The 27,375-nt window shown below is 38.4% G+C and overlaps 1 protein-coding gene across 5 annotated transcripts in view; it reads left to right on the plus strand.

The window, feature by feature from the left end:
* The first annotated feature begins 911 nt into the window (after positions 1–911).
* The window catches only part of Paqr3 (progestin and adipoQ receptor family member 3), a 33,436-nt gene continuing 6,972 nt past the window's right edge, over positions 912–27,375 (plus strand). For 3 of the 5 annotated variants that reach the window (XM_070012355.1, XM_070012357.1, XM_070012356.1), the window contains exons 1-6: positions 912–1,241; positions 4,211–4,373; positions 8,836–8,991; positions 12,028–12,225; positions 21,192–21,282; positions 26,190–26,338. In XM_070012355.1, coding sequence (XP_069868456.1) covers positions 1,057–1,241; positions 4,211–4,373; positions 8,836–8,991; positions 12,028–12,225; positions 21,192–21,282; positions 26,190–26,332 — 936 coding nt within the window. In that variant the 5' untranslated portion in view covers positions 912–1,056 and the 3' untranslated portion in view covers positions 26,333–26,338. The remainder of the gene's footprint in view (positions 1,242–4,210; positions 4,374–8,835; positions 8,992–12,027; positions 12,226–21,191; positions 21,283–26,189; positions 26,339–27,375) is intronic. The other 2 variants (XM_070012359.1, XM_070012358.1) reach the window with 2 other exon arrangements.

Raw genomic sequence — 27,375 nt, forward strand, 5'->3', positions numbered from 1 at the left:
ATTATAAACACTCAATTCTTATTGTATGAAGATTGATGTTGATCAGATTCTCTGAGTTTCCACTAGCTCCTGAGTGCTGGTTGAATCTAAACCCCCAAGGTCACTCACTTCCCCATGATAAACCAACGGGTGGTGAGTTAGTTCCAATTATTTCTTCTTTTCTGCTACCTCTTTCCTCTTCGTATTTTAAAATGTAACAACACCTGACTAGTTAAAAACAGAAAAAGAGAATTAAGTCTGGCCTAGAGAGATAAAGGATGCTTGCTCTCTCTAATACATGGAAGCTAAACCTAATTTATAAACGTACAAGCAAACACATACATAGGGGTTGTATGCAAGTGTACACCACTGTATTGACGGGAGTATGGTATTTGAAGAGAACACAAACCGTGTAATTCCTTAGAAAAACTAACAGTCAACAAAATGAAGACCAGGAAACTGACCAGGAAAGGTGTGTGGAGGAGGCGACGTGGCGGTGATAGAGAATGAAGGGAGGAAGGGATGAAATGAAGTTATAGTAATGAAGAGGAAAGAGGGAGAACGCAGGCAGACTAGGCCATGCATATCCTATGAAACTGAAAACCTGCGGGGTGGAGTTGGGAGGGCTGGGAGAGAAGGATGGAATGGGTAAACATCAAGATGCATGGCTCTTCCATAAACGGCTCTGTTGCATGACAATTCCTTAGGACAACTAGCCCGAGAAAGGCTGGGCCCAGGATCCCCCACAGTACCAGCGCAGCGCGCCCTCCGCCGGACGCACGCCGCAGGCGTGGCAGAGCAGGGGGCGGGGCCGCGCAGGGGGGCGGGGCCGCGCGGCGTGCTGGCGTCAGAGAGGCCCGCGACGCCGGCGGGGACTGAGGGCTTGGGGCGCGGGTTCTGTGAGGTGAGCCGGGGCCTGGGCGGCGGCGGCGGCGGCGGCGGCGGCGGCGGCGGGGCCACAGCAGGACCTGGCGCGGCGTCCGCGGTCTCCGGGGCGGGGGCTGTGGTCGCGAGGCCCCCTCCCCGGGGAGGCGGAGCCGGGTCGAGCCTGGGCGGCGGCGGCGCCGGCCGGGAACCATGCATCAGAAGCTGCTGAAGAGCGCGCATTACATCGAGCTGGGCAGCTACCAGTACTGGCCGGTCCTGGTGCCCCGCGGCATCCGCCTCTACACCTACGAGCAGATCCCCGTGTCCCTCAAGGACAACCCGTACATCACCGACGGCTACCGGGCCTACCTGCCCTCCAGGCTCTGTATCAAAAGGTAAGGGCGGCCCGCCGCGCCCGGCACCCCCGCCCGGCGGGTCCGGTCCCCCCCGCTCCTCACCACCTTATCCTTTCATCTCCTCCCTGCCCGGTCCTGCCCCGCCGGGGCATTTGATCCCCCGGAATGATGATGATGATGATGATGATGATGGTGATGATGGTAACCGCGATTGCCCAACTCTCCCGCGGCGCTTGGGTGTTCCCCCGCGCGCCTATGGTTCCTGGATTTCCCTGCGGTGCGTATTCGGGATGCGCCCCCCGTGGACGACGAAGCCGCTCTGGACCCAGTGCATCGCTGAACGCGGTGCTGCTTTTTAGAACGTAACAGCCGTGGGGGGAAATGCAGATATTCGGGACCGATGCCTGGATAAAGAGGAAACAACTTCACCCTGCAGCCCACATGTATAGCAAACCCCGATTCATTTCCTTTAGCAGATAACTGACGGATTTCCCTGCTAGGGGCTAGGGCACTGTGTCAGATCCCCCCGCAGAGAACAGCAGTCAGTCCTGATCCCTGTTCCCATAAAGCTGCTCAGGACTAGCCCGGGCGACAGGCACTCCAGAGATAATGACATTATTACATAATCGCTATTGTGGAAAATAATGTGTAAGAAAAGCCCTATAGCAAAGAGCATGATCACAGGGCACACCCAATCTCCACGAGTGCACCTGAGAAGCACCTCTTAGAATCTGTTTCATGATCATTCCAACCTGTAAAACCAGAGTCTCTTAAAAGCCTGTGCTAAAAGGAAACTAAAAAAAAAGTGTTCTAGTCTTTTTTTAAAAAATAGCTTTCTGTCAAAATTCATTGAATGTACTTAAGTCTCCACTTTCACAAATATCAGATAGCTCTAGTTGTTTGTAGTGGCAAACTCCAATTCTGGAATGCAAGTTCTTGAACTGCTTACGCAGTACATGTCTTTTTCTTGATTTTTGCCATGGTGGTTCTTATCATCCTCAATAATTTTGAAGATCTTATGATGATAACGATTCTTGATTTTTGAAGTTGAACAGTTTGGGGATGCCTAACTCTTTACACAATAAAAATAGGTCTTCTGTTGAGGAGATTGTTTCACCTGATCTTCCTTAATCTCTTCCAGATTCAGCCTTTGCTCTTTTGAAGCTTTCAACAATGACCAAGTTCTGTATGTCCCAACAGGTCTAGTTGTCTTCCGCTACAGAAGGAACATAGAAAGAATGGTCAGTTAGTCACATTACACAGGTCTTCACAAAATGCAATAGTGACAATAGGCAAGATGCAGTGTTGTCAGTTGCATATTTTTTTTGAATATTCCTGCATCCTGTCCCCAGTTATATAAAGTCTTTATGTTTGATGCTGTACAAGATAAAAATCTTTGGCTTCATGAGACAATATTCACTTTTTTTTTTTGGTGGGTGACTGAAATCTTGCCATTTTTTTAAATCACTTATAAAAATGGAAAAATGACAACTATTCTGACAGCCATTCAGTAAGTTAGTCATATACTAATGCTTACTCCTGAGGATTCCTGGATCCATAACAGTCAAGGCTTAATTTAAGCAAAAAGGTTGTACTTTGCTAGAGAAATGGGAGAATATTTTAATCTTTAGTCATGATACTGCCTTTCAATAAACCAGAAGAGGCACATCCGAAGAGCATGTTATACAATCACCAAAGGAGCTGGAAGTAAGAGCAGCAGCATCTCATGTGTTCTTTTATTTTATAGTTAAGGAAACTGGAGTTCAGCAGTAGTATTCCTAGTTACTCTAGAGACTGAGATCTGAGGATTGGTGTTGGAAGCCAGCCCTGGCAGGAGAGTCCATGAGACTTTTATCTCAAATAAACCACCAAAAGGCCAGAAGTGGAACTTTGGCTTCATTGGTAGATCTCCAGCCTTGAGCGAAAATGCTAAGGGACTGAGGCAGGCTCTGAATTCAAGCTTCAGTACTGGCACCAAAAACAACAACAACAATAACAACAACAAAACCTTAAGCTCAGAATATAAAAGTTTATATGCTTACCATTGCTGAACTAATTGTGATTAATTGTGGCAGGGATGAGCAGGAGACTAATTGTGGCAAAGAGTGAGCAACAGTCTTGACTCCTGGTGTGGGTAGTACATTCTTGCACCAACCTGTGCTGCCAAAGTCAATGGTCAAGACATTTCAAAAGAGGACAAATAGTGCCCATATTAAAAGTAACCTCTTCTTGGTCTTAAGAAATATAAATTCATGCCACCTGGAAACAAGAACCTTCCAGTGCGTTAGTGTGTTTATTCTGCTTCTCTTAAATTCATTTAACTTTGTATTTAATGAGTACTTACAAAGGTATTTTAAATTTCTGACCAAGCTTGCAGTGAGCACCTTTTCATGTATCTATTACTGACAGTGTTTTTTTTTTGTTTTTTTTTTTTGGGTCCGGTCATGGGGCTTGAACTCTGGGCCTGGGCGCTGTCCCTCAGCTCTTCAGCTCAAGGCTAGCACTCTACCACTTGAGCCACAGCGCCACTTCCGGCTTTTTGCTTTTTGCTTATGTGGTGCTGAGGAATCGAACCCAGGGCCTCATGCATGCAAGGCAAGCGCTCTACCACTGAGCCACCTTCCCAGCCCTATTGACAGTGTTATAGCTCACATCCAGTTTTTATCTGCATACTTATTTTTCTAGAGTGAATAATCTGAGCAAGTCAACTTTTCTTAGAAAAATGGTGTCATGTAGATGAATAGAAGAGTGCTGGTGTCAGGAGGTTGATAGGCTGGAGGATTCACAAAAAGAAATTGTAAGTATGAGAAGAATTGAACATCAGAAAGCTCTAAGGTCCTAGGATTAGTAGAGATAGATTAAAACTCAGATTAATTGAATTGATTGATAGTTCAACTTTAGACGGTCACAGCTAAGGATAAAGGGCTTAAAGTAACAAATACTAAGTCACTTCTTTAAATTGTCTTCAACCAGTATGAATCTGAGCTACATGTTTGTTTACTTTGCAGTTTATTTATTTTATCTAACGAAACAGTAAACATCTGGAGTCATTTGCTGGGTTTCTTTCTCTTCTTCACCCTGGGAATATATGACATGACATCTGTGTTACCTTCTGCAAGTGCATCCAGAGAAGATTTTGTAATTTGTTCTATTTGTCTTTTCTGCTTCCAGGTGAGTCATTTCACAACCACTGTTATTACTAAAGAGAACGTTTTTTTATTATAACACAACCCACACAAAAGTCTGTTGTTCTGTATTTAGATGTTATTAAGTATATTTGAAATCCATTAGATTTCAAAATTGAAAAAATATTTCCTTATGATTATTATTATTATTATTTTGGCAACAATATTGAGGCTTGAACCCAGGGCCTCATGCTCTTGCTGGCTTGCTTAGTTACAGCTGGTGCTTTACAACTGCACCTACAGTCCAGCTTTATTTGCTGGTTAATTAGATATATGAGATATATGAGTCTCTTGGACTTTTTTAAATTATTGTTGTTGTTGGTCATGGGGCTTGAACTCAGGGCCTGGGCTCTGTCCCTGAGCTCTTTTTACACAAGGCTAGCACACTACTACTTGAGTCACAGTTCCACTTCTGGTTTTCTGGTGGTTAATTGGAGATAGGAGTGTCACGTACTTTCCTGCCAGGGCTGGTTTTGAACTGTTATCCTCAAATCTCAGCCTCCTGAGTAGCTAGGATTACAGGCATAAGCCACCAGAACCAGACCACCTTTATTTACTTTTTGTTGGGGGAGGGAGGCAAAGTTTCACTATGTAGCCTAAGTTGTCCTTGAACACAAGACTCAAGATCATCCTGCCTCCTACTAAGTGCTGACATTAGTCAACATACTCTGCTCTTTATCTTTGGCCTCTCTATTTAAAAATTAACATTTAAAATTGGATATGAATATCCAATTGTACTCTATTAATCTGGCTGAAGATCACTAGAATCTGCAAAACCTATTTGGAATGATTTATAGTATATCTGTTTTTTGTATTTGCTTTTTCTATATTGCCTTTAAAAAAACTATCTGGTTTTTACTGGTATTAATCTTTTGTTCTATTGCTATTGCTTTAGTGTTAACGTTTTTGATCCTTTCATAGTTCCTTGGTTTCAGATACTTTCAGTTCCTACTCTTCTCTGAGTCTTGGAGTTGCTAGTTGTACTGTATTTTTTTTCAAACATCTATAGAAACGCCTTTAAATATATTCAATATTTTAAAATATAGATCCTTCTAATGCAAAAACAAATATGGGGCATAATCACTTAACATTTTAATAAATGTACAAAATGCAGAGAATAGAAAAACACCACTCTCCAAGACTCCTTATCCTTAACCTGTTACAGGTCAGTTTTGAGATAGGAACCCGTAAGTCATCCACATAGATGTTGTTTTTATTTTATCAATTTTAGACCAACATTTTCTATAAAACTTTGGACCTAAAGGACCAAGAAACACATCTATACTCCCCTCTTTCTTTCTAATTCTAATTTCAGTTTAGCAAGTATTTCTTGAATGCCTACTTCTAGGCCCCGTGCTAGGCAGCAATGATTAATGCTGAATGGCACCAACAATTTATAAAGATCAGATTACCTGTGTCAGAAGACTGGAGAAAGTGAAGCAGAGCATTTAAGCAGAGAAGATGATTGTATAAAGATTCAGAAGCAAGAGGAAACTTACCACTTTCTGGACTTGTAGATGTTAGTCTTTATGGTTGATTCCTAGGAGAACAGAGAAAGGAATGGTTGGAAAAATAAGCAAGGGCCAGATCCAGAGATATTTAGGTTATCATGCCAATGAGCTTAGATGTAAAGGGTATAATGATATAATTATCTTTCCACATTGGTAAATAAGAGATTCCATAGAAAGAAGTTTTCTATTATAACTGAAACATACCCAATTTGCCAGAGTTGCCAGAGTATTCTTTTTTTTTTTTTTTTAGCTCTTAAGGAACATTGAATCTTTTTGAACAGAGCATACTAAATATAGATTAACTTTTTCAAAACTTGGGCTTCTATGCTAGCATTATTTTCTTTTCCCTTTGATACCATAGCTTTTTCCTATTCACAATGAAGTGAGTTGCATCATTTCTTATTACTGTAAGTATACGATATACTTATGTAGAAATTTAAACAAAACAAGTTTATGGAAAAAAGTAAAAGTCACTTAAAGTCAACTTTATACAGATATGATATGCAAGACTATCTCACACCAGGTTGCTTATTTGCTTACCATTCTACCTAACTTCTAAGTTAATATCATGTCTAACTGTTATTTTGTTCTGGCTCTTTTATTATCCATTACTGTGACAATGAGGTCTTTCCCTGTCATTGAAAATATATATCATGATACTCTTCAGATTTATGGCTCATAATCACAAGGGTAATCTGAGAAAACAACAAAACTTCTTTGTTTGTTTGTTTGTTTGTTTTTTGGTTCGGTCGTGGGGCCTGAACTCTGGGCCTGGGCGCTGTCCCTCAGCTCTTCAGCTCAAGGCTAGCGCTCTACCACTTGAGCCACAGCGCTACTTCCGGCTTTTTTCTTTTTGCTTATGTGGTGCTGAGGAATCAAACCCAGGGCCTCTGGCATGCAAGGCAAGCGCTCTACCACTGAGCCACCTTCCCAGCCCACAACAAAACTTCTTAAGACATGTTTATTTGGGCCATTAAACTAATTAATAGCTTAGTAGCCCAAAGACACAGACCAGTTAGGATTTCAGATAGTGGATAAAGAAATGAAGTCCTGGCTAACTGCGTTGTTATTTAATATTGACATTGAGTCTGAAGGAACTGGTTGAACTTGTTTCATGACTAGAATATAAAAGTATACTCGAGATCTTTAGTAGTATAATACCTAACCTGTATTGAAATTTCAGGATCATGATGTGAAAACAGCTACATGACATTTTTTAATGAATCTATATTTTTCATTATGCTACTTTACTTTGTGAACCTCCTCACCAAAATGTACGTTTGTATAATATGTATGTTTAACGTACCTCATGAGTACCAGCCAAACTTTAAAATCCAGGTCAGCTGATGACACTTTTGTGACCTTTTTTTCCTCTCCTAGATGAACACACACCCCTCCCCCACAGAGCTGGCACCCTTCCTCCTTAATTTTCTAGTTGTGCTCATCATTGACATTTAAGACTTAATAGAACACTACTTGTTTACTACCCCTTCCCCCCCCTCCCCCAATATCCTTTTGAGAGTAGCGGATTCGTCTTTGCATCCCTTATCCCTTTCCAAAGTGAGGTACACAACAGGTATTTATAATGGCTAGAGGGCATTCTGCCATAGAAACTGTTGATCATCAGAGCTTCTGACTGAATCATACCTGCTTTATAATCCTTTGGCAACCATATAAAATCTAGTCACTATTATTTTCCTTGGAGACAACAAAGCCAGATTTACTTAAGACCTAGTAAACTCTACACAATCTATTTCATAACACACAAGGTCTTAAAATTGCAGTGAGCTGGTATGATTGCTTACATTATCATCCTAGCTATCTAGGAGGCTGAGATAAGAGGATTATAATTTGAGGCCAACCCAGGAAAAAAAAAAGTCGTGAGACCCTATCTCAGCAAGTTAGCCCAGGTCTGTAATCCCAGCTATAAAGAAGGCATATGTTGGAGAATTGAGAACTTAGGTGGCCCGGGCAACAGTATGAAACTCTATCTGAAATTTAAGAGAAAATAAACAAGACTGAGAGCCTAGTTCAATTGGTAGAGCACTTGACTAGCAAATATAAGCCTCTGAGTTCAAGCCCCAGTACTGCCACACACACACACACACACACACACACACACACACACACACACACACACACACACACACACACACACACACACACACACACACACACACACGAAAAAAGAAAATTGTGAAACAAAATTATAGTGAGTTATTTGAGTAATTTTGAAAAATATTGTATGTTTGAAGACCTGAGCATCACATACATGCTCTTGGGAATAGACAGTAGTAAAGGCTTATATTTTTACACCATAGACTACAATTTTAAGGACATCTGTTACTTTGGTAACTTTGTTTTTTAAAGTAAACTTACCAGATCCTAGTGAATCACACCTGTCATCCTAGCTACTTAGGAGGCTGAGAACTGGAAGATCACAGCTCGTAGCGAAGCCCAGCAGAATAGTCTGAGAGGCTTCATCTTCAATGTAACAAGCAGAAAGCCAGGTCGGAGATATGGCAGCCAAACATGCAAGCCAAGCAGGCGAGAAGCTCAGAGTTAAAAACCCGGGTCCCAGGCAAAAAGAAAAGTAAACTCATTGATAGATTAAAATAATCAAATAAATCATTTATGATATTTTAAAACAACATTTGTGTCATATACTTTCCCCAACTTGGTGCTTTTCATTTACAATTTTATATTACGAAAATAGCTAAATTTCGTTTCTTTTTGAATGGTGTCCCACTGATGGGCTTGAGGCAGAGAAATGACATCATAGCTTGCCCGACTATTGGCACAGAGCCAGAATCTAGGCCAGGGTGTATAACTAAGGAGCCTAGACACTTAAAAACACCTTCATGAATGTCGTGATGATTTGCTTTATTTATTTTTCCTTTGTTACATAGTTGTTGTTGTTTTTTTAAATTTTCTTAGGTCTGTATGCTTTGTTCTGTGGGCTATCATCTTTTTTCCTGCCATCGGTCAGAAAAAACCTGTCGAAGATGGATGGCATTAGATTATGCCGGAATTTCTATTGGAATACTGGGCTGCTATGTCTCAGGAGTGTTTTATGCATTTTATTGTAATAATGTAAGTAGTTCAAAGTTTTGCACATTCTGTCTTTTCTATAGATCTTGGATTTTCTTGCAGTGGTTCCTTTGAATTTCTGAGTACATAATTAGTACATCTAATATCACTTCTGTACTTTAATATATTACTAATTTTCCATTGGAATAAAAAAGTACATAGTTATTTATAAAACTTACTGTGAATATTGAATTACCATGTTTCCACTAAATCCACATAGCTACAGTTGCTCAGACACTCACATTGGATTAACTTCTTAGTGAAGAAAATAAAGGTTAATGTATGTATGTGCGGACCCCTGATCTATAAGACCACATAAGGCATCATGTGTTGTTCTGAGTTCTGGTCAACTCTTTCTGTCCCTGTGATCCCAAAAGTCATTTTTTTTTTTTACCTTGTACAAAGCAGTATTTGTAACTGTGATCAGATAATACAACATCTGACCTAAAATGTCAGCCAACCAAGCATTGTGGAATATAACTAATTCATTACCTCATGTTCAACCAGTGAGCAAACTCAGTCTTCCCTTGCAGAAAATGCTGTAAATCTGGAGATATGATACTTGCCTATAACCTAGCACTCAGGAGGTTGAGGTAGGAGAATTGTGAGTTCAAGGCTGGCCTAGGCTGTATAGAATGACTACATCTCAAAAGAAAAATAAAAGTCCCACTGACTCTACTGTAGTTTTTTCCTCCTGTTCTTCTACTATACTTTTTGTTTTTTGTTTTTTGTTTTCTCTTTTTCTCTTACCTACTTTTCAGAGCCAAAACTGTGTTTCTTCTTTGGGAGTAGTCACCTACTATCTAGTCCTTTTCACAAGGAATGTAACATGACCTGCCCAAGACTCCTTTTCTAAGGTGCTCTAAGCCACAGTCCCCAGCAGTCATTTATTGTGAAGATTGGCTCAGCACAGATTCTTCTTTTTGGGATTCTGAAACAGATCCTTTGTATCCTTTCTGTGATGACAGAACTGTCAGCATAACTGGTATAGAAAAACAATGAATTAGTTTTGAATACCTTAGCGAATTATTAGTTGTAACCACTTAAATGTGAGCCATTTGTTTCTTAAGCTTGACTACTTTGGAATATACTCATAAAATTAAATATATATGCGATTAAACTTTGTTGTAAATTGATTTGATCTATCAAACTCTGCCTGCCCCAAATGAATAATTTTTTTTGGGGGGTGGGGGTCTGCCATGGGGCTTGAACTCTAGGCCTGGGCACTGTCCCTGAGCTCTTCAGCTCAAGGGGAGCACTCTACCATTTAAGCCATAGCGCCACTTCCGGTTTTCTGGTGGTTAATTGGAGATAGTCTCATGGACTTTCCTGCCTGGACTGGCTTTGAACCATGATCCTCAGATCTCAGCCTCCTGAGTAGTTATTATTAGAGACGTGAGCCACTAGCGCCCGATAAAACTGTGTATATCTTTTTTGTAAAAAAAAAAAAATTAGAAGGAACATGCTAATTACTGGCTTAAAATTGTTGTGATGTAATTTAATTATTTCCTCATTCTGTATTTCCCTGGTTTGTTTTCTATTAACTTTTTCCTAAACATCAAAGTGGGACACTAGGAAAAAAGAAGGAATTACTCTAGTTAATACATGCCATGTTTGTGTAAAGGAAAAATTGCATTCTTCCTTCTAGTGCCAAACTATTTCCAACTATTCAGTTGCTTTTGTTCTGTTCTTTACCTTTTAAGGAACACAAACTGCTTTCAGAATGAGACTAAAAACTATGGACCCTTCATTCAGGAGAATATATATTTGGGCACACACCTAAACAATCTGACATGAGATTTCAGGAAGTGAAGAGCTCTGTAGAAGTTCTAGGAGTGCAGGTTAAGAACCTTTGTTCTGTGCGATGTTAACTTTTGAGCTTCTAGATCAGCTTGTCAATGACTCACATAGAGCTCTTCATAGTTTAAAATGAATATTCTTTCACACTCCCTGTCCTTTTCCCCAGGACACTCTACTTATGGATCATCTATGATCATTTATTCCATTACTGGAGACCATTAATATGGCCTTTTAAGCTAGAAAGACTCAAGCCTTATCCTGCTATTCTCTCACATTTAGCCAGCCATTGAGACTTTATTAGGCCTTCAGAGGCATTCAGAAATGCTCTGAATCTGGTACTCACTTCTCAGACCCATTCTCTCTTTAGTAAACTCCCAGTGTCTTTCTGACTGGATTTTTCTCACCTTTTTTACCCCAGTAATCTTTTTATAAATAAAGCAGTTTGAAACTGCTATATCATCCCCTTCTTAAACAATACCTAGTGTCAGCAAAGTAAAGTTTAGAATCTTTAGCCTGACCTCAATGATCTTCAGTCGGCCCTCTCCAAATGTCTGTCTGCATTTGCTGCTCCTTTTCCTTGAAAGCTCCTTCCCACACAGTCTTAGGGTCCCTCCAGACCTAGCTTGTCTCCTCTGTATTTATTGCACTCTCAGGTAATATTCATTGTTCTCTCTCCAGTGGTTCTAACAGCATGATTTGGAACCCAATTATAATATCATTTGATATGATCATTTATTTACATATCTGTCCCTCCCTGAGTCTATTAACTCACTCACTGAGAGAGTCCTTGTTATATCAGCCTTGAAGCTGGGCTCTGGTGGCCATACCCATGTTCCTAGCTATTCAGGAGGTGAGGATATGAGGATCACAGTTTGAAGCCTAGGCAGGAAAGTCCATGAGACTTTTATCTTAAATTAACCACCAAAAAACTAGAAGTAGAGCCATGGCCCAAGTGAGAGAGTGCTGCTTGTTTCTACATAGCTATGTGTTTGACATATAACAGAATAGGTACACAGAAAGTGTATATGTAGGAATAATATTCTTTTACCAGCTCCCTTTGACGTTTGGTTTGTCAGCCTTGAGAAACTTACAATTACATGGAACATAACCTTTTTTTAAAGAAGGGGAATAATCTTGTTTCGGAATGAAAATACCAGGAAAATATTTGTGCCATATATAATAATAGAAGCTAAAAATACTAACTTCCTTCAATTACAAGTTTATTTTCTTTTGTTTTAGTATTGGCGCCAAGTGTATTTGATCACCGTGCTTGCTATGATCCTGGCAGTGTTCTTTGCACAGATCCATCCCAATTATCTTACACAGCAGTGGCAGAGACTCCGCTCTATCATTTTTTGCTCTGTTTCGGGATATGGCGTGATCCCTACTCTTCACTGGGTTTGGCTTAATGGAGGAATTGGTGCACCTATTGTTCAGGTAGGTTGAATGAAGTTGGTATTTCTCTTAATTTTTTTTGTCCTTCTTGTTTATTTCTTTTTATAGAGTAATATAATTAGACCTTGTGAGTGGCATTGTGACATTTAAGAGCATATCTTTAATGGCATATTGACATCATAATTTTCACTTCTCTCAGCAGTAATGTTAAAAGGTAGACTATATGCAGTGCCTCTAAAATTCACAGAAAAATTTAACCCAGAATTATTTTCTGAGCTGAATTATACATGTCATTTTTGGGAAATTACACTTTTAGGTAGCAAAATGTAAAGCTTTACACAGCTCTATTAGTTAAATACACCTTTCAGAATTAAGGTAAAGTCTAATTACTCTTGGTTCGGAGATGTCATTTCTGTTGAACAATACATTCTTAGTTCTTTCTCTGTTACCATTACTATGTATCTAAATCCTTACCTTGGGAGAACTTCAGAGTTTCTAGCTTCTCTGCTGTGCTAGAAGTAATGCGAAAGATAACCAACAGGAGCAATTGATTTTTTTTACCTGGGGATGGGGTTGGAATTGGGAAGGACGTTTTTGGTTTGAGGTTCCTATAGCATATAAAGACAGACATAGGGTCTAAACTTTAGGCCAGAGTTTGAGATAGGGATAAAGATTTGGATCATCAGGTAGCTGGAACCAGGAAAACAGAGTTAACCCACCAAGGAAAATATACTAAGAATAAAAGAAGAGTTATTAAATTCAGGTACAATAGGGGAAGTGTGTGTGCATTACGAAGAACCTCGGTGACAGCTAAGTATTTATACAAAGAGGATTAGAAATAAAGACATTCCTTATAGGCCCTTATTAAAATGTTCTAAATATGAGCTAGAAAGCAAAACTAAAAAAATTTTTTTTTAATTTAATTTTATTTTATTTGAGAACATACTGTACAGAGGTGCTACAATTACATGGGCAGGATAATGCATACATTTCTTACCAAGCATTGCAGCCTCCTCCTTTGTTTACCCTTCACCTCCCTTCCCCGCCTCCCCCCTCCCCCCACCCAATTATACCCCCCTCCCCCCACCCAATTTTACCCCCCTCCCCCCCCACACCGACATTGTAAAGCTGGTTTTGACATGACATTTTGTACTTCTCATTGTTGCAACAGGTCCACCTGAATCCTTAAACGACTTGTTTGTCCCCATCTCCTCCACATGTTATACTGACATCAAATATAGTGAAAGCGGGGGTTACACTGTGGGGGAGGGACATACAAGCAACAAAGAAATAATCTTATAAATGCGTTAGAAACACATGCATGAAAGAAACGAAAACATTAAAATACATATTTAAGGGTTCATTTTCCTAACATCACATTATCTGACCTTTCCCGCTTGACTCATACCTATACTAGATATTGCAAATAAGGGAAACCATGGGACCTATGCTTCTTTGGGCCTGGCTTACTTCACTTAATATAATTTTTTCCAAACCTTTCCATTTCCTAACAAATGGGGAAATGTCATTCTTTCTGATGGAGGCATAGAATTCCATTGTGTATATATACCACATTTTCTTGATCCATTCATCTACTGAGGGGCATCTGGGTTGGTTCCATATCTTAGCTATGGTAAATAATGCTGCAATAAACATAGTTGTGCTGGTAGCTTTAGTGTGGTCTTGTTTGTAAACATTTGGGTAAATGCCCAAAAGTGGGATTGCTGGATCATAGGGGAGATCTATGTGAAGTCTTTTGAGGAACCTCCATACTGCTTTCCAAAGTGGTTGAACAAGTTTGCATTCCCACCAACAATGAAGTAAGGTTCCTTTCTGTCCACATCCCCTCCAGCATCTGTTGTTGTTAGAGTTCTTGATTTTTGCTGTTCTAACTGGAGTGAGGTGATATCTCAATGTTGTTTTGATTTGCATTTCTTTTATGGCTAGGGATGTTGAACATTTCTTCATGTGTCTATTGGCCATCCTTCTTTCTTCTTCAGAGAAGCTTCTCTTTAAGTCTTTCACCCACTTATTTATTGGGCAGTTGTTTCTTTGGGGATTTGTTGTTGGGTGGTTTAATTTTTTGAGTTCCAAGTATATTTTAGATATGAGACCCTTGTCCGTTGTATGGCTAGTAAAGATCTTCTCCCAATCGGTGGGCTTTCTATTGATCTTGCTAGCTATGTCATTTGCCCTGCAGAAGCTCTGCAACCTTATGCAATCCCATTTGTCCAACCTTTCTTTGATTTGTTGTTCTTCCGGGTCTCTATTCAGAAAATTTCGGCCTGAGCCAAGGAGACCTAGGGTTTCTCCTATTCCATCCTGTAATGTTTTCAGAGTATCTGCTTTGAGTTCAAGGTCTTTGATCCATTTGGAGTTGATTCTGGTGCAGGGTGATATATAAGGATCTAGCTTTAGTTTTCTACATGTAGTTAACCAATTTTGCCAGCACCATTTACTGAAGAGGCTGTCTTTCTTCCATTCTATTGTTTTAGCTTCCTTATCGAAGATTAGATGGCTATAGGTCTGTAGGTTCATTTCTGGGTTTTCAATTCTATTCCATTGGTCCTGAGGTCTGTTCTTATGCCAATACCAAGCTGTTTTGATTACTATGGCTTTATAGTAGAGTTTGAAATTTGGTATTGATATTCCTCCAGCAGTGTTCTTTCCGTTGAGGAGTGTTTTTGCTATTCGGGGTCTTTTATTGTTCCATATGAATTTTTGGATTGCCTCTTCTATTTCCTTGAAGAATGAGGGTGGAATTTTGATAGGTATCGCGTTGAATTTGTAGATAGCCTTGGGAAGTATTGCCATTTTCACGATGTTAATCTTGCCAATCCAGGAGCATGGGAGGTTTTGCCATTTTTTATGTTCTGTGTTGATTTCCTTTTTCAATATTTTAAAGTTTTCATCTTAGAGGACCTTCACTTCTTTGGTTAAGTTAATTCCTAGGTATTTTATTTTTTGTGGGGCTATTACAAATGGAGTTGCTTTCCTAATTTCAGCCACACTTTTCTCATTGTTGGCATATAGAAAAGCCATTGATTTTTGGGGGTTAATTTTATAACCTGCTACTTTGCCAAAGTTTTGAATCAGCTTGAGTAATTTGGGAGTGGAGTCTATGGGATTCTTTAAATACAAGATCATGTCATCTGCAAAGAGGGAGAGTTTTATTTCTTCTTTCCCTATTTGGATCCCCTTTATGTCTGCATCTTGTCTTATTGCTGTAGCTAGGCATTCTAATACTAGATTGAAGAGAAGTGGAGAGAGTGGGCATCCTTGTCTTGTTCCTGAGTTAAGAGGAAATGGCTTTAGTTTTTCACCATTGAGTATAATGCTGGCTGTAGGTTTGTCATATACAGCCTTTATTGTATTGAGGAATGTTCCATGGATTCCTAATTTTTCCAGAACCTTCATCATAAAGGGGTGTTGGATCTTGTCAAATGCTTTTTCTGCATCTATTGAGATAACCATGTGGTTCTTATTCTTGCTCCTGTTGATGTGATGAATAATATTAATTGATTTGCGTATATTGAACCAGCTTTGCATCCCTGAAATGAATCCTGTTTGATCATGGTGTATGATTTTTTGGATGAATTGTTGAAGTCGATTGGCCAAAATTTTGTTGAGAAGTTTTGCATCAATGTTCATCAAAGAAATGGGTCTATAGTTCTCTTTCTTTGATGAGTCCCTGCCTGGTTTTGGGATGAGGGTTATGATGGCTTCATAGAATGTGTTCGGTAGTGAGCTTTCTCTTTCAATTTCATTGAAGAGTTGGAGGAGTATTGGTGTGAGCTCTGCTTTGAAGGCCTTGTAAAATTCCGCTGTAAAACCATCTGGTCCTGGACTTTTCTTAGCTGGGAGGTCTCTTATTGCTGTTTCTATTTCAATGCTTGATATGGGCCTGTTAAGCTGGTTTAACTCATCTTGGTTTAGTTTTGGCATGTCAATATTTGCTAGGAAAAGGTCCATTTCTGTCAAGTTCTCAAACTTATTAGCATAAAGTTTTGAGAAGTATTCCCTTATAATGTTCTGAATCTTGGTTGTTTCCGTGGTGATGTTTCCATTCTTCTCTGAGTTTATTAATTTGGGTGTGTTCTCTCCTTTTTCTGATAAGGTTTGCTAAGGGTCTGTCAATTTTGTTAAGTTTTTCGTAGAACCAACTCTTTGTTTTGTTGATTCTTTCTATAGTTTTTTTGGATTCTAATTCATTTAATTCTGATTTAATTTTGATTATTTCTTTCCGTCTACTGGATTGGGGTTTATCTTGCTGCTCTTTTTCAAGGAGGTTTAGATGTGTCATTAAATTGGTAGTTTCAGATCTCTCCAATTTGTTGATGTAGGAGCTCAGAGCTATAAACTTGCCTCTGAGTACTGCCTTTGCTGTGTCCCAGAGGAGCTGGTAATTTGTGTGTTCATTTTTGTTGAATAGCATGAACATTTGAATTTCCTTTCTAATCTCTTCCATGACCCACTCATGATTCAGCAGTGTGTTGTTCAGCCTCCATGTGATACCGGACTTTCTTTGGTGGCTTTTGGTGTTGAGTTCTAATTTTATTCCCTTGTGGTCAGAGAGAATGCAAGGTATAACTTCAATGTTTCTGAATTTAGACAAGTTTGCTTTGTGGCCTAAAATGTGGTCTATTTTAGAAAACGTTCCATGTGCTGCTGAGAAGAACGTGTATTCTGATGCTGCTGGGTGAAATGTTCGGTAAATGTCTGTTAAGTCTAGTTGATCTATGCAGCTGTTTAGATCTGCAGTTTCTCTGTTGAGTTTTTGCCGAGTTGATCTATCTAGTGGGGAGAGTGGTGTGTTAAAATCCCCAACAATTAATGTCTTTGGATCTATATGGGATTTGAGGGAAAGTAGTGTTTCTTTGATAAATTTGGGTGCTCCATTGTTTGGCGAATAGATATTTAGAATTGTAATATCCTCCTGAAGGAGAGATCCTTTAATTAGTATGTAGCGACCTTCTTTATCTCTTCTCACGAATTTTAATTTGAAGTCTATTTTATCTGATATTAGGATTGCAACTCCCGCCTGTTTATGAGGGCCGTTTGCTTGGTAGATTTTGTTCCAGCCTTTAACCTTGAAAATGTGTTTGTTTTTACGGGCAAGATGTGACTCCTGCAGGCAGCAGATAGAAGGGTCTTGTTTTTTAATCCAACTAGACAGTCTATGTCGCTTAATTGGAGAGTTCAGTCCGTTAACGTTAAGAGATAGGACTGAGAGGTATTTGGGAGTTCCTGCCATGTTATCCACCTTCTTGGGGGCTGCGAAAACTGGGTTCTTCCTAAGGTTCTTGGATTCTCAGTTTGGGTGCAGTTTCTTGGCCTTTGTTGCGTTCTTGTTGGTTTTCTATGTGTAGGACATCTTTAAGAATCTTTTGCAGGGCTGGTTTGGTGGAGATGTATTGTTTCAATTTTTCTTTGCTATGGAAGGTTTTTATTTGGCCTTCAGTTATGAAGGAGAGTTTAGCTGGGTACAGTATTCTTGGTTGATAGTTGTTTGTTTTTAGGGCATGGCATAGGTCATTCCAGGCTCTTCTTGCTTTGATTGTCTCTGCTGAGAAATCTGAGGTGATTCTAATTGGTTTCCCTTTATAGGTGATTACCCTTTTCTCCTTGACAGCTTTAAGGATCTTTTCCTTGGTCTGGGTTGATCCTGTGTGGATTATAATGTGACAGTGGGATGTCCTATTCTGGTCTGGTCTATTTGGGGTTCTAAAAGCTTCTTGTATCTGAATAGGCCTATCTTTTTGTATGTTTGGGAAGTTCTCTGCTAGGATCCTGTTAAACAAATTTCCTAGACCATTAACTTCTGTTTCTAGGTGCTCCTCTACACCCATTATCCTTAGATTGGGCCTTCTGATGGTGTCTTCCAGGTGTTGGATAGACCTGTCATATTTCTTGGACTTGTCTTGGATGGTTGTATGTTCTTTCTCTATAATATCTAGGCTGTCTTCAATCCCTGAGATTCGATCTTCTGCATGTTCTAACCTGCTGTCAAGACTCTCTACTTTGTTTTTTATCTCTTTTCCTTCTAATTGGTCAGCTTTGATGGCTTCAAGTTCTTTGTTGAAGCTCTGTTTTAGGTCTTGTATGAATTTCTTTACTTCCTTAATTTGGTGTTCAGTGTTTGTTCTCAAATCACTTAGTTGATTGGTTATGGTTTCTTTGGACTTCCATTCCTTCTGTTGGGTTCCATTCAGCATTCCCTTTGTGGTCTCCCTGACTTCCTTCAGCTCTTTATTAATGGATTCCATGAATGCCTTTAGTTATCTTTGTGTATTCTCTACCTGGTCTCTCAATTCCTGAATTTCTCTTTGATTAGCTTCCTCCCGTCTGTGGGATTCCTGCAGTTCTCTTTCTTCCCGTTTGTGGGATTCCTGCAGTTCTCTTTGAGTGTTCTCTGCCTGCTCACGCCATTCCTCCCTTTCTCTTTGAGTATTCTCAAGTTGTTCACGCAAATCCTGTATCAGTTTTTGAGTAGCTTCCTCACGCTTATGATATTCCTGTATAAACTTCTGGGATGCCTCCTCTCTCTCCCTATCACGCTCATACAGAGTCCTTTGTACATTTTCAAACTTCTCATTTATCATGTTTGCTAGTAGTGTTTGTAGAGCTATTTGGGAACTCTCCTCTGGATTATTCTTTGTCTGTTCTAATCCCTGATTATCAAGGTTGGGAATTGAGATACCCGAATTTGCCATTTTTCTTGTGTTTTTCCGGCTTACTCGGCCCATTTGAGATGAAGATTGCACCAGTTTTGTGCTAGAACACTATCTTAAGGCAACCATCAACCAAAGTTTGCATTTGTACAGTCAATAGTCTACAGATACAATCTAGTTCAACAGATACATCTATTCAACATCAAACAACTATATGTTAAAGGACTTCGAACCGCAGAAAAGAATTTGGAAAACCAGAAATTATTAGGATTAGGGAGAGATGTGGGTAAAAAATAGGAATAGATTGGTGTGGGGAGGCACAGGGAGAGTTAACTATGTCCTAATCACAATGCAGGAAATGGGTTGGGTAGGATGCAAGTAGAGAGAGAGAGAAAAAGAAGAGACGGAAAGGGGAATAAAGAGAGACCAGAAAAAAAATAGAAACGTAAAAATTAATATTATAGAGGTTAAAAGACCGTCTATTTAGAGAGGAATGTGAATATGTTCAGAGAAGGGGAGGGACATAGAGGAGATAAACTAAAAATGTTTAAATTAACATAACTAAATATGCCAGGAAAGCTGGCAGAAATCACACTTGTTCGCTGGGACCTATGTATGGAAAGTGAGAGTTTAAAGGCAGGGTTGTTCCAAAAGCATCAGTTTAGTACAATTGGAAGGACTACTGGGCTTACATGCAATCACAAGAAGCTGGCAGGATGATAGAGAAAAGTGTGAGTAAACCACTGAAAGAAAAAGGAAGTTACATGACAGTGAATTGAGTGCAGTGATCTGGCTAATCGAAAGACAAAGGTAGTGATTGTCTGGATAATTAAGAAATTGAGAAAATTAGTAGCAGTTATGAGAAGCACAGGTGATTCTGCAATTTGTAAAAACATCATTTCTCAGACAATTTGATCCCCCAAGAATAAGAAATTACAAGGGGAAACTACCACCCTTGGTTTAATTCTAACCAGAAGTGATTCATTGCTAATGTGGAAGTGATTAAATTCCTATATATAGACAATAAATTTCTATTAAGCTTATAATGATAAAGAAAAAGAAAAAGACCTATTAAGCCAATAGATTTTAGAGAAATTCAGAAAAAAATGAGACTATTTCCATATCTGCAAATCTTAAGATATATGACTAGATAGTGATTCTCAAAGATGAAATTCCTGTATGATTACAGGTTAACATTAGAGTGAGAGCAAAGAGAAGCTTTCAGAGATTAATCTCATTTTGGAAGGAGAAAAGCTAGAAGGGCCAAAGAGCATATATGTACACATACACACACACACACACACACACACACACACACACACACACACACACACATATGCACAATCTGAAGTTCTCCATTATTACCCTGCCCCCCAGGTATCCACAGCTGTAGTTGAGCTCTACATGAAGGCATGATTGTGCCTTCATGGTGGACAACGAGTCCATCTATGACAGCTGTCATAGAAATCTGTATATTAAGCATCCAACCTACACTAACCTTAACCACCTATTAGCCAGATTGTGTTTTCCACAGAATAATGAAACCCATCAAACACTGTTTTAGAAAGTTGAGGAGGAGTGAGAAGTATAAAGGAATGATGGAAGTGGTAAATTTATTCAAAGTCCTCTGTAGTCACCCCTGGACATATGAAATCCTGTTATACTATAATGTGTGCTAATGAAATATTCACAGAATAACAAAGAAAAGTATAGAAATTAGACCACTAAAGAAGATAAAGAGTTCTGGGAGTGTTGAGTAGAAGTTTGAAGCATTGACTGGAAATTTTGTTTTAGAGAGTGTTAAAGAATTCTGAGGCTGATTAATCAGAAGGCTCTGAGTTAGGGAGAGTAATAATTCTCAGAAATTTGAGGAGGAAAGAGAAATAGATTGTCTTTATTTCTTGAATGAACTTGAGGTACAGTCGGTTTGTAATCAGAATTAGAAACGTACATATTATGGCTGAAAAATCATATTTAAGAGTCATTGATCTGGGATCTTGGAAGAGATTCTGTTATGGGCAATACTGTTTAGTCCTTTTCCTGCATGCAGCATTTCACCCCTATACTTACATTGTAGGGTTGTTGAATATCCTCAGGATCTTAAACAGTGTGGAAGCTCCAGTTCCTTTCATAGCCTAACTTTTACAACATCACTGTGTTCTGTTCCTGTGCCCTGCTTCCTACAGCAGGAAAGCAAGAGATTTAGCTACTGGAGATTTTCTCAGAATAATTCAGGTTTAGCAACCCTAAATTTCACTGCTGTGCTCATAATGAATTGAGAATTCAGTAACAATACGAAAATGTGTAAAACATACAAACAACTTTTTCCTCCCCCAGGACTTTGCACCCCGTGTAATTGTGATGTATGTGATTGCTCTTCTTGCTTTCCTATTCTACATTTCCAAAGTCCCAGAAAGGTATTTTCCAGGTAGGTGTTTATTTTTTCATGGTTTTGTAGCTTAATATATCAGGAGTAAATGCTTTAGAGAATAAAAACTTAGATGTATATTTTTTAATGTTTTGATTATGAAGTAATTGGTTTTTTCCCCCAGGTATTACCTGTAACGTTACCTTTCCAGATGCATTCACAGACTTTCCCTTTGGTTGGCAGAGTTTCTACCGTCTTACAGTTAAAAACCAATAACAAAATTAACTCAGTCTCCATTCGTTTTTTTTTAAGAAAATTCAGATATTAATCATGTAATATTTTCGGAATTAATTTTTATGTGTGAGCTATATAAAGCAAGAAGTAAGGAAAGTAGAGACAAAAAGAAGTCAAAGAAGGATGATGAAAAGAGGCCAGGTTTAAGCTCATTTTACAGTACAGTAGTGCCCCCCTTATCTGTAATTAGGTACCTGTGCTTTACCACAGTTCATTATATTAATACCTGTTTAGAGTCTTTGAAGGGAGATCATATGCATAGAACTTTTACTACAGTATATTGTTTTGCTTATGTTTTACTATTCATTGTTAATCTCTTACTATGTCCAATTTATAAATTAAACTTTTATCGTTAAGTGTATAGGAAAAAATTGTTTATGTAGAATTTCATATTGTCAACAGTTTCACTCATCTACTGAGGAGTATTGAAATGTATTCTTCATGGATGAGAAGGGACTATTGGATATACATCTTAAGGTTCTATAAAATAGGTAAAGACAAAAGTAAGGTGTTCAGCTACTTAATGTTTCGATTTGGAGGACTATAAGTCAGGGAGAAGTCTAAATATAAATTGCAAAGTTGCCCCACCTCTTTCTCTGTGGGTTAAGAGTTATTTCCATAGTGAGCTGGAGATGGCCTTGTATCACTCCTTACATGTGCTGAGGAAGTGGCTGAGGAACCTTGGTCTCAAGAATGAGTTCTCCCACTATGCTCAGATGTTCCTCTCTGTGCTTTAAATACTGAGCTTTAAATAAGAATGGGAACACAGTGTACAGAAGAACCTAAGTGTATAGAATTTGAATTTGGATACATAGCTAGATATATCCCCAAGTTGATTTTTTTAAATTATTTTATTACATGTTAGTCTTCAAATTCTGGATCTAGAAAAATAGCTCTAGTGCTAGATCCACCTTCAAGCTCTGAGTACTGGGTTTAGTCACCAACACTGCAAAAAATAATAATTTAAGAAAATACATAGATCCAAAAATAATAATTTAAGAAAACATACACATATATGCATTAAAATTCTGGTTTTTCAGCACAGTCAAGTAAAAATTTGAATTATGAAAATGTTTTTACACCATGTAATTATGGCCATGTTTTTCACCCTTAAAATATTTAGATCAGAGGTTAAGAATTGTGGAATATAGGGTACTTCTAAAAGATCAATATGTACCATTCCTCCAAGATGAGCTTGATGTGCATGTAGCTGACTGTGTGGTTGTATGCAGGTACATGAGAGCCTGGAAGACAGTGCAACTATAAACAACTTAGTCTTAAGTGATAGTATTAAGTTTTCACTTATATGACACCTTTCATGCATGAAAGTGTGGGAAGTACAAAAACAGTGGATATTAAGAAATTATTAAAATTAATCCTGAAAACTTAAATTCAGCTTAGGTGTTTTTGTTCCACAGTGGTCTTTGATGGGTTCAAGGAACTCCAACCTGAAAGAATTGAGTGGTTTTCTGATGTATAAGATAGTCTATTTTCTTTGTAATCTTTTGTATTTTTAAGAATGTGTCTGTAGACTTAACTCTATAGTACAGTGGACTTGGGTCATCAGAGAAAGACTTTAGACCCACACAGAAAGAATCCCATTTCAGATACATTTTTTCTATTATCAGTTAGTTGTACACGGAATTTCCATTTTAACCTGTTCAGTTTTGTATTCAGTGCATCCTGATCATCCACTCCCTCCATCACTCCCCTCTTTTCCCCCTTTCTTCCCAAATCAGTTTCATTTTCATGCTCCATTATTCTTTAAAATCTATGTTCTGTTCTGATTACTCCTATTAAGAATAAGAAGAAGGTAAGTACCAGTGGTTCATGCCTGTAGTCCTAACTATTCAGCAGGCTGAGAGCTAAGTATCAAGCTTTGAAGCCAGAAACTTTTAACCTCCAATTAACCAACAAAAAGCCAAAAGTATAGATGTGGCTCAAGTGGTAGAAGCACCATGTTCAAGCCTCAGTACTGGTGCACATGCATGTTCACACTCAAAGGAAAAAGAAAGAGGAAACAAATGAAGAAAAAGTTTACAGAATGCTAACAATGGAGAAGAGTGCAGCTGAAATCAGGAGAGCAACTCTATTCGTCATAGCTCCACAAAAAATAAAATATTTAGGAATTAACTTAACCAAAGAAGTGAAGGACCTCTATGATGAAAACTTTAAAAACCTGAAAAAGGAAATCAAAACAGAACATAGAAAGTGGCAAAAACTCCCATGCTCCTGGATTAGAAAGATCAACATCGTAAAAATGGCAATACTTCCAAAGGCTATCTACAAATTCAATGCAATACCTATCAATATTCCAACCTCATTCTTTAAGGAAATAGAAGAGGCAATCCAAAAATTCATATGGAAAAATAAAGGACCTGAATAGCAAAAACTATCCTTAACAGAAAGAACAGAGCAGGAGGAATATCAATACCAAATTTCAAACTCTACTACACAGCCATAGTAATCAAAACACCTTGGTACTGGCACCACAACAGACCTCAGGACCAATGGAATAGAATTGAAAACCCAGAAATGAACCCACAGACCTATAGCCACCTAATCTTTGATAAGGAAGCTAAAAAAAATGGAAGAAAGATAGCCTCTTCAGTAAATGGTGCTGGCAAAATTGATTAATCACTTGTAGAAAACTAAAGCTAGATCCTTATATATTGCCAGAATCAATTCCAAATGGATCAAAGACCTCGGAGTCAAAGCAGACATCCTGAAAACATTGCAGGAAGGAATAGGAGAAACCCTAGGTCTTGGCACAGGCCGAAATTTTCTCAATAGAGACCCAGAAACACAACAAATCAAAGAAAGGTTAGACAAATGGGATTGCATGATAAAGGACATAGCTAGCAAGATCAATAGAAAGCCCATTGATTGGGAGATCTTCACTAGCCATACAACAGAGAAGGGTCTCATATCTAAAATATACCTGTAACTAAAAAAATTAAATCCCCCAACAACAAATCCTCAAAGAAACAATTGCCCAATAAATAAGTGGACTAAACACTTAAAGAGAAACTTCTCTGAAGAAATGCTCAACCTCTCTAGCCATAAAAGAAATGCAGATCAAAACCTCATTGAGATACCACCTCACCCCACTTAGAATGGCTATAATCAAGAACTCTAATAACAACAGATTCTGGAGGGGATGTGGACAGAAGGGAATCCTACTGCATTGTTGGTGGGAGTGTAAACTTGTTCAACCATTTCGTAAAATAGTATGGAGGTTCCTCAAAAGACTCCACATAGAACTCCCCTGTGACCCAGCAATCCCACTTTCGGGCTTTTACCCGAATGATCACAAACAAGACCATACTAAAGCTACCACCACAACTCTGTTTATTTACCATAGCTAAGATATAAAACCAACCCAGATGCCTGTCAGTAGATGAATGGATCAAGAAAATGTGGTATATATACACAATGAAATTCTATGCCTCCATTAGAAAGAATGACACTGCCCCATTTGTTAGGAAATGGAAAGACTTGGAAAAAGTTACATTAAGTGAAATAAGTCAGGCACAAAGGTCCCATAGGTTTCCCTTATTTGCAGTAACTAGTATATATCTGACACAAGCAGAAAAAGTCAGATAAGATAATGTTAAGTGAAATGAACTCCAAGATAAGGACACAAGTGTTTTTTTGTTCTTGCTTGCTATTGTTTCTAACATATTTATAAGGTACCACATGATTTTTTATGTCCCTCCCCCAATGTTTTCACTGTATTTGATGTTGGTATAATTTGGGGAGCAGAAGGGAAAAATAAACTTGTTTAGGGATACAGGTTGACCCATTGCAACAATGAAATGTACAAGAGGCTATGTAGAAAAATGAACTTTACACTTTAGGGTGGGGGGGGAGAGGATGTAGGTGTGGAGGTAGGAAGGAAGGGATGGTAGGGGAAAAACAGAGGAGGCAACAATGCTTGATAAGAAATGTACTCATTACCTTGTTCATGTAATTGTAACCCCTCTGTACAGTATTTTCATAATAAACATTTAATGAGAAAAAGTTTACAGAATATTTACTTAAATTTCATGACCCATAGAAGCAGTATGAGGAAGAAAAAGTTTAGAATTAGTTATTGAAACTTTACATTTTGTTATTTATTGAAAAAGATCAAATTCCCAGGGAAAATGGAATTTAGCATTTCACTATTTAACCCATTCATAATTGCAGAATATTGCAATTATTGCATTTGTTGGCAGAAGATTAAGGTTTGTGATTTCTTCTTGCATATCTGTTCACAAAGTGCTTTTAGCAGGTTTTTATCTAAACATAGCAGTGCATCTACTGCTTTCAAATTCATACCTGAGTCACTCCATGATTTGTAACATGGATTTATTTCTTTTGCCTCTCTCATGTAATAATTTTTCCCATTGTAAGTCATAGGAGGCAAAAAATAAGTCAGATTCTAAAACACTAGGAACAGCATTTCTAAACTTCACCTGTGTGCTTACTGAATGAATCCTTCAAGTTCGACCTACATATGTTTTTTGCCTTTTTAAAAAGGACTTGATTTGAAATACTAGTCTCCCAAGCCTTTAAGCTATCAAAATGCTTTCTACTTCTAAGCTGTATTTTCAAAGTCAATGATAGAAATACATCTTTAACATTGAAATAGTGCAGTGAACACTGATTTCTTTTACTTTCTCTTCCAGGACAACTAAACTACCTCGGATCAAGCCACCAAATATGGCATATCCTTGCAGTAGTGATGTTATATTGGTGGCACCAGTCAACTGTGTATGTCATGCAGTACAGACATAGCAAGCCTTGTCCTGACTATATTTCTCATTTGTGAATTCAGGTATGGCTACCTGGCAAATTCAGTTGTTGAGCAATATTCAGTGGGGGAGTTGTAGACCCCACTATTTCTAAGGTTTCCATTAGTTTTTTTTTTCTCTTTCCTCTTGCTTTATGTATCATGAGTAAGGATTTATGAACATATGAAAATATACTTAGGCTCTGAAGTAATAATTGCTTTACAGACCCTTAATACTACAAATTTGCTGCTTACACGAAAAGTGAAAATTAGTGGGCCATCTTAAGATATATCTGGATGGCAACACTGAATGTTAAATTAAACCTATTTTACTTTACACCAGCTTAATTTCCTTAGGAAGGGCTCATCTCCAATGAATGACAGATTACATAGAGTCAGTCATCTTGAGTGATGACTTTAATAGAAGATATTTTCATTAAATTATCAAACTTAAGTGCCTAATCAAGGCAACGATTGTTATAGCCTATGCTTATTACAAGTGAAAATAGTAATTTTGAATAATCACAGCCTTTAAATGAATGGTTATGAAAAACTGGCACTTAAGGTACTTCTTTAGGTATAGATTCTCTTCTCCTTAGAAATACGCTGAGCTTTGGGGGTTTTGCCAAGACAAAAACTTGAAACTTCTCCTTGGAGAGATTTTCACATGCATTGCTATTTCTTTATCATGTAATAGTCACACAGGAAAGGAAGGACATGGTCTACTTAGTAACAAAGTAATTATCCACTTAAATCTTTTAATCCCAGGTATTGTTTAACTCTATATTATAATTGAATTCTTGAGAGTGGATTTGAGGAGATCTCAGAAGAACTTTCAGCTCTTAATTTATAGTCCTAAATTTCATAATGAAGGTTTCAGCTATCTGGGTGCTACTTTCAAGGCCATAGGATCTTGACCCTGAAATGAACCTTAAGCCTTAGAACAGTCATGCAAATACCCCATTCAATGATATTCTCTTATACTTTAGTGTTCTGTTTGTGCATGTGTTAGCATTACAGTCATAGATAACTCGAAAGTATAAATGCAATCTAAAATTTGGACTTGAAGCATTAACCTTGCT

Source organism: Dipodomys merriami, unplaced genomic scaffold (assembly GCF_024711535.1).
Source record: "Dipodomys merriami isolate MVZ:Mamm:240054 unplaced genomic scaffold, mDipMer1.0.p SCAF_9, whole genome shotgun sequence".
NCBI classification, from domain to species: domain Eukaryota; kingdom Metazoa; phylum Chordata; class Mammalia; order Rodentia; family Heteromyidae; genus Dipodomys; species Dipodomys merriami.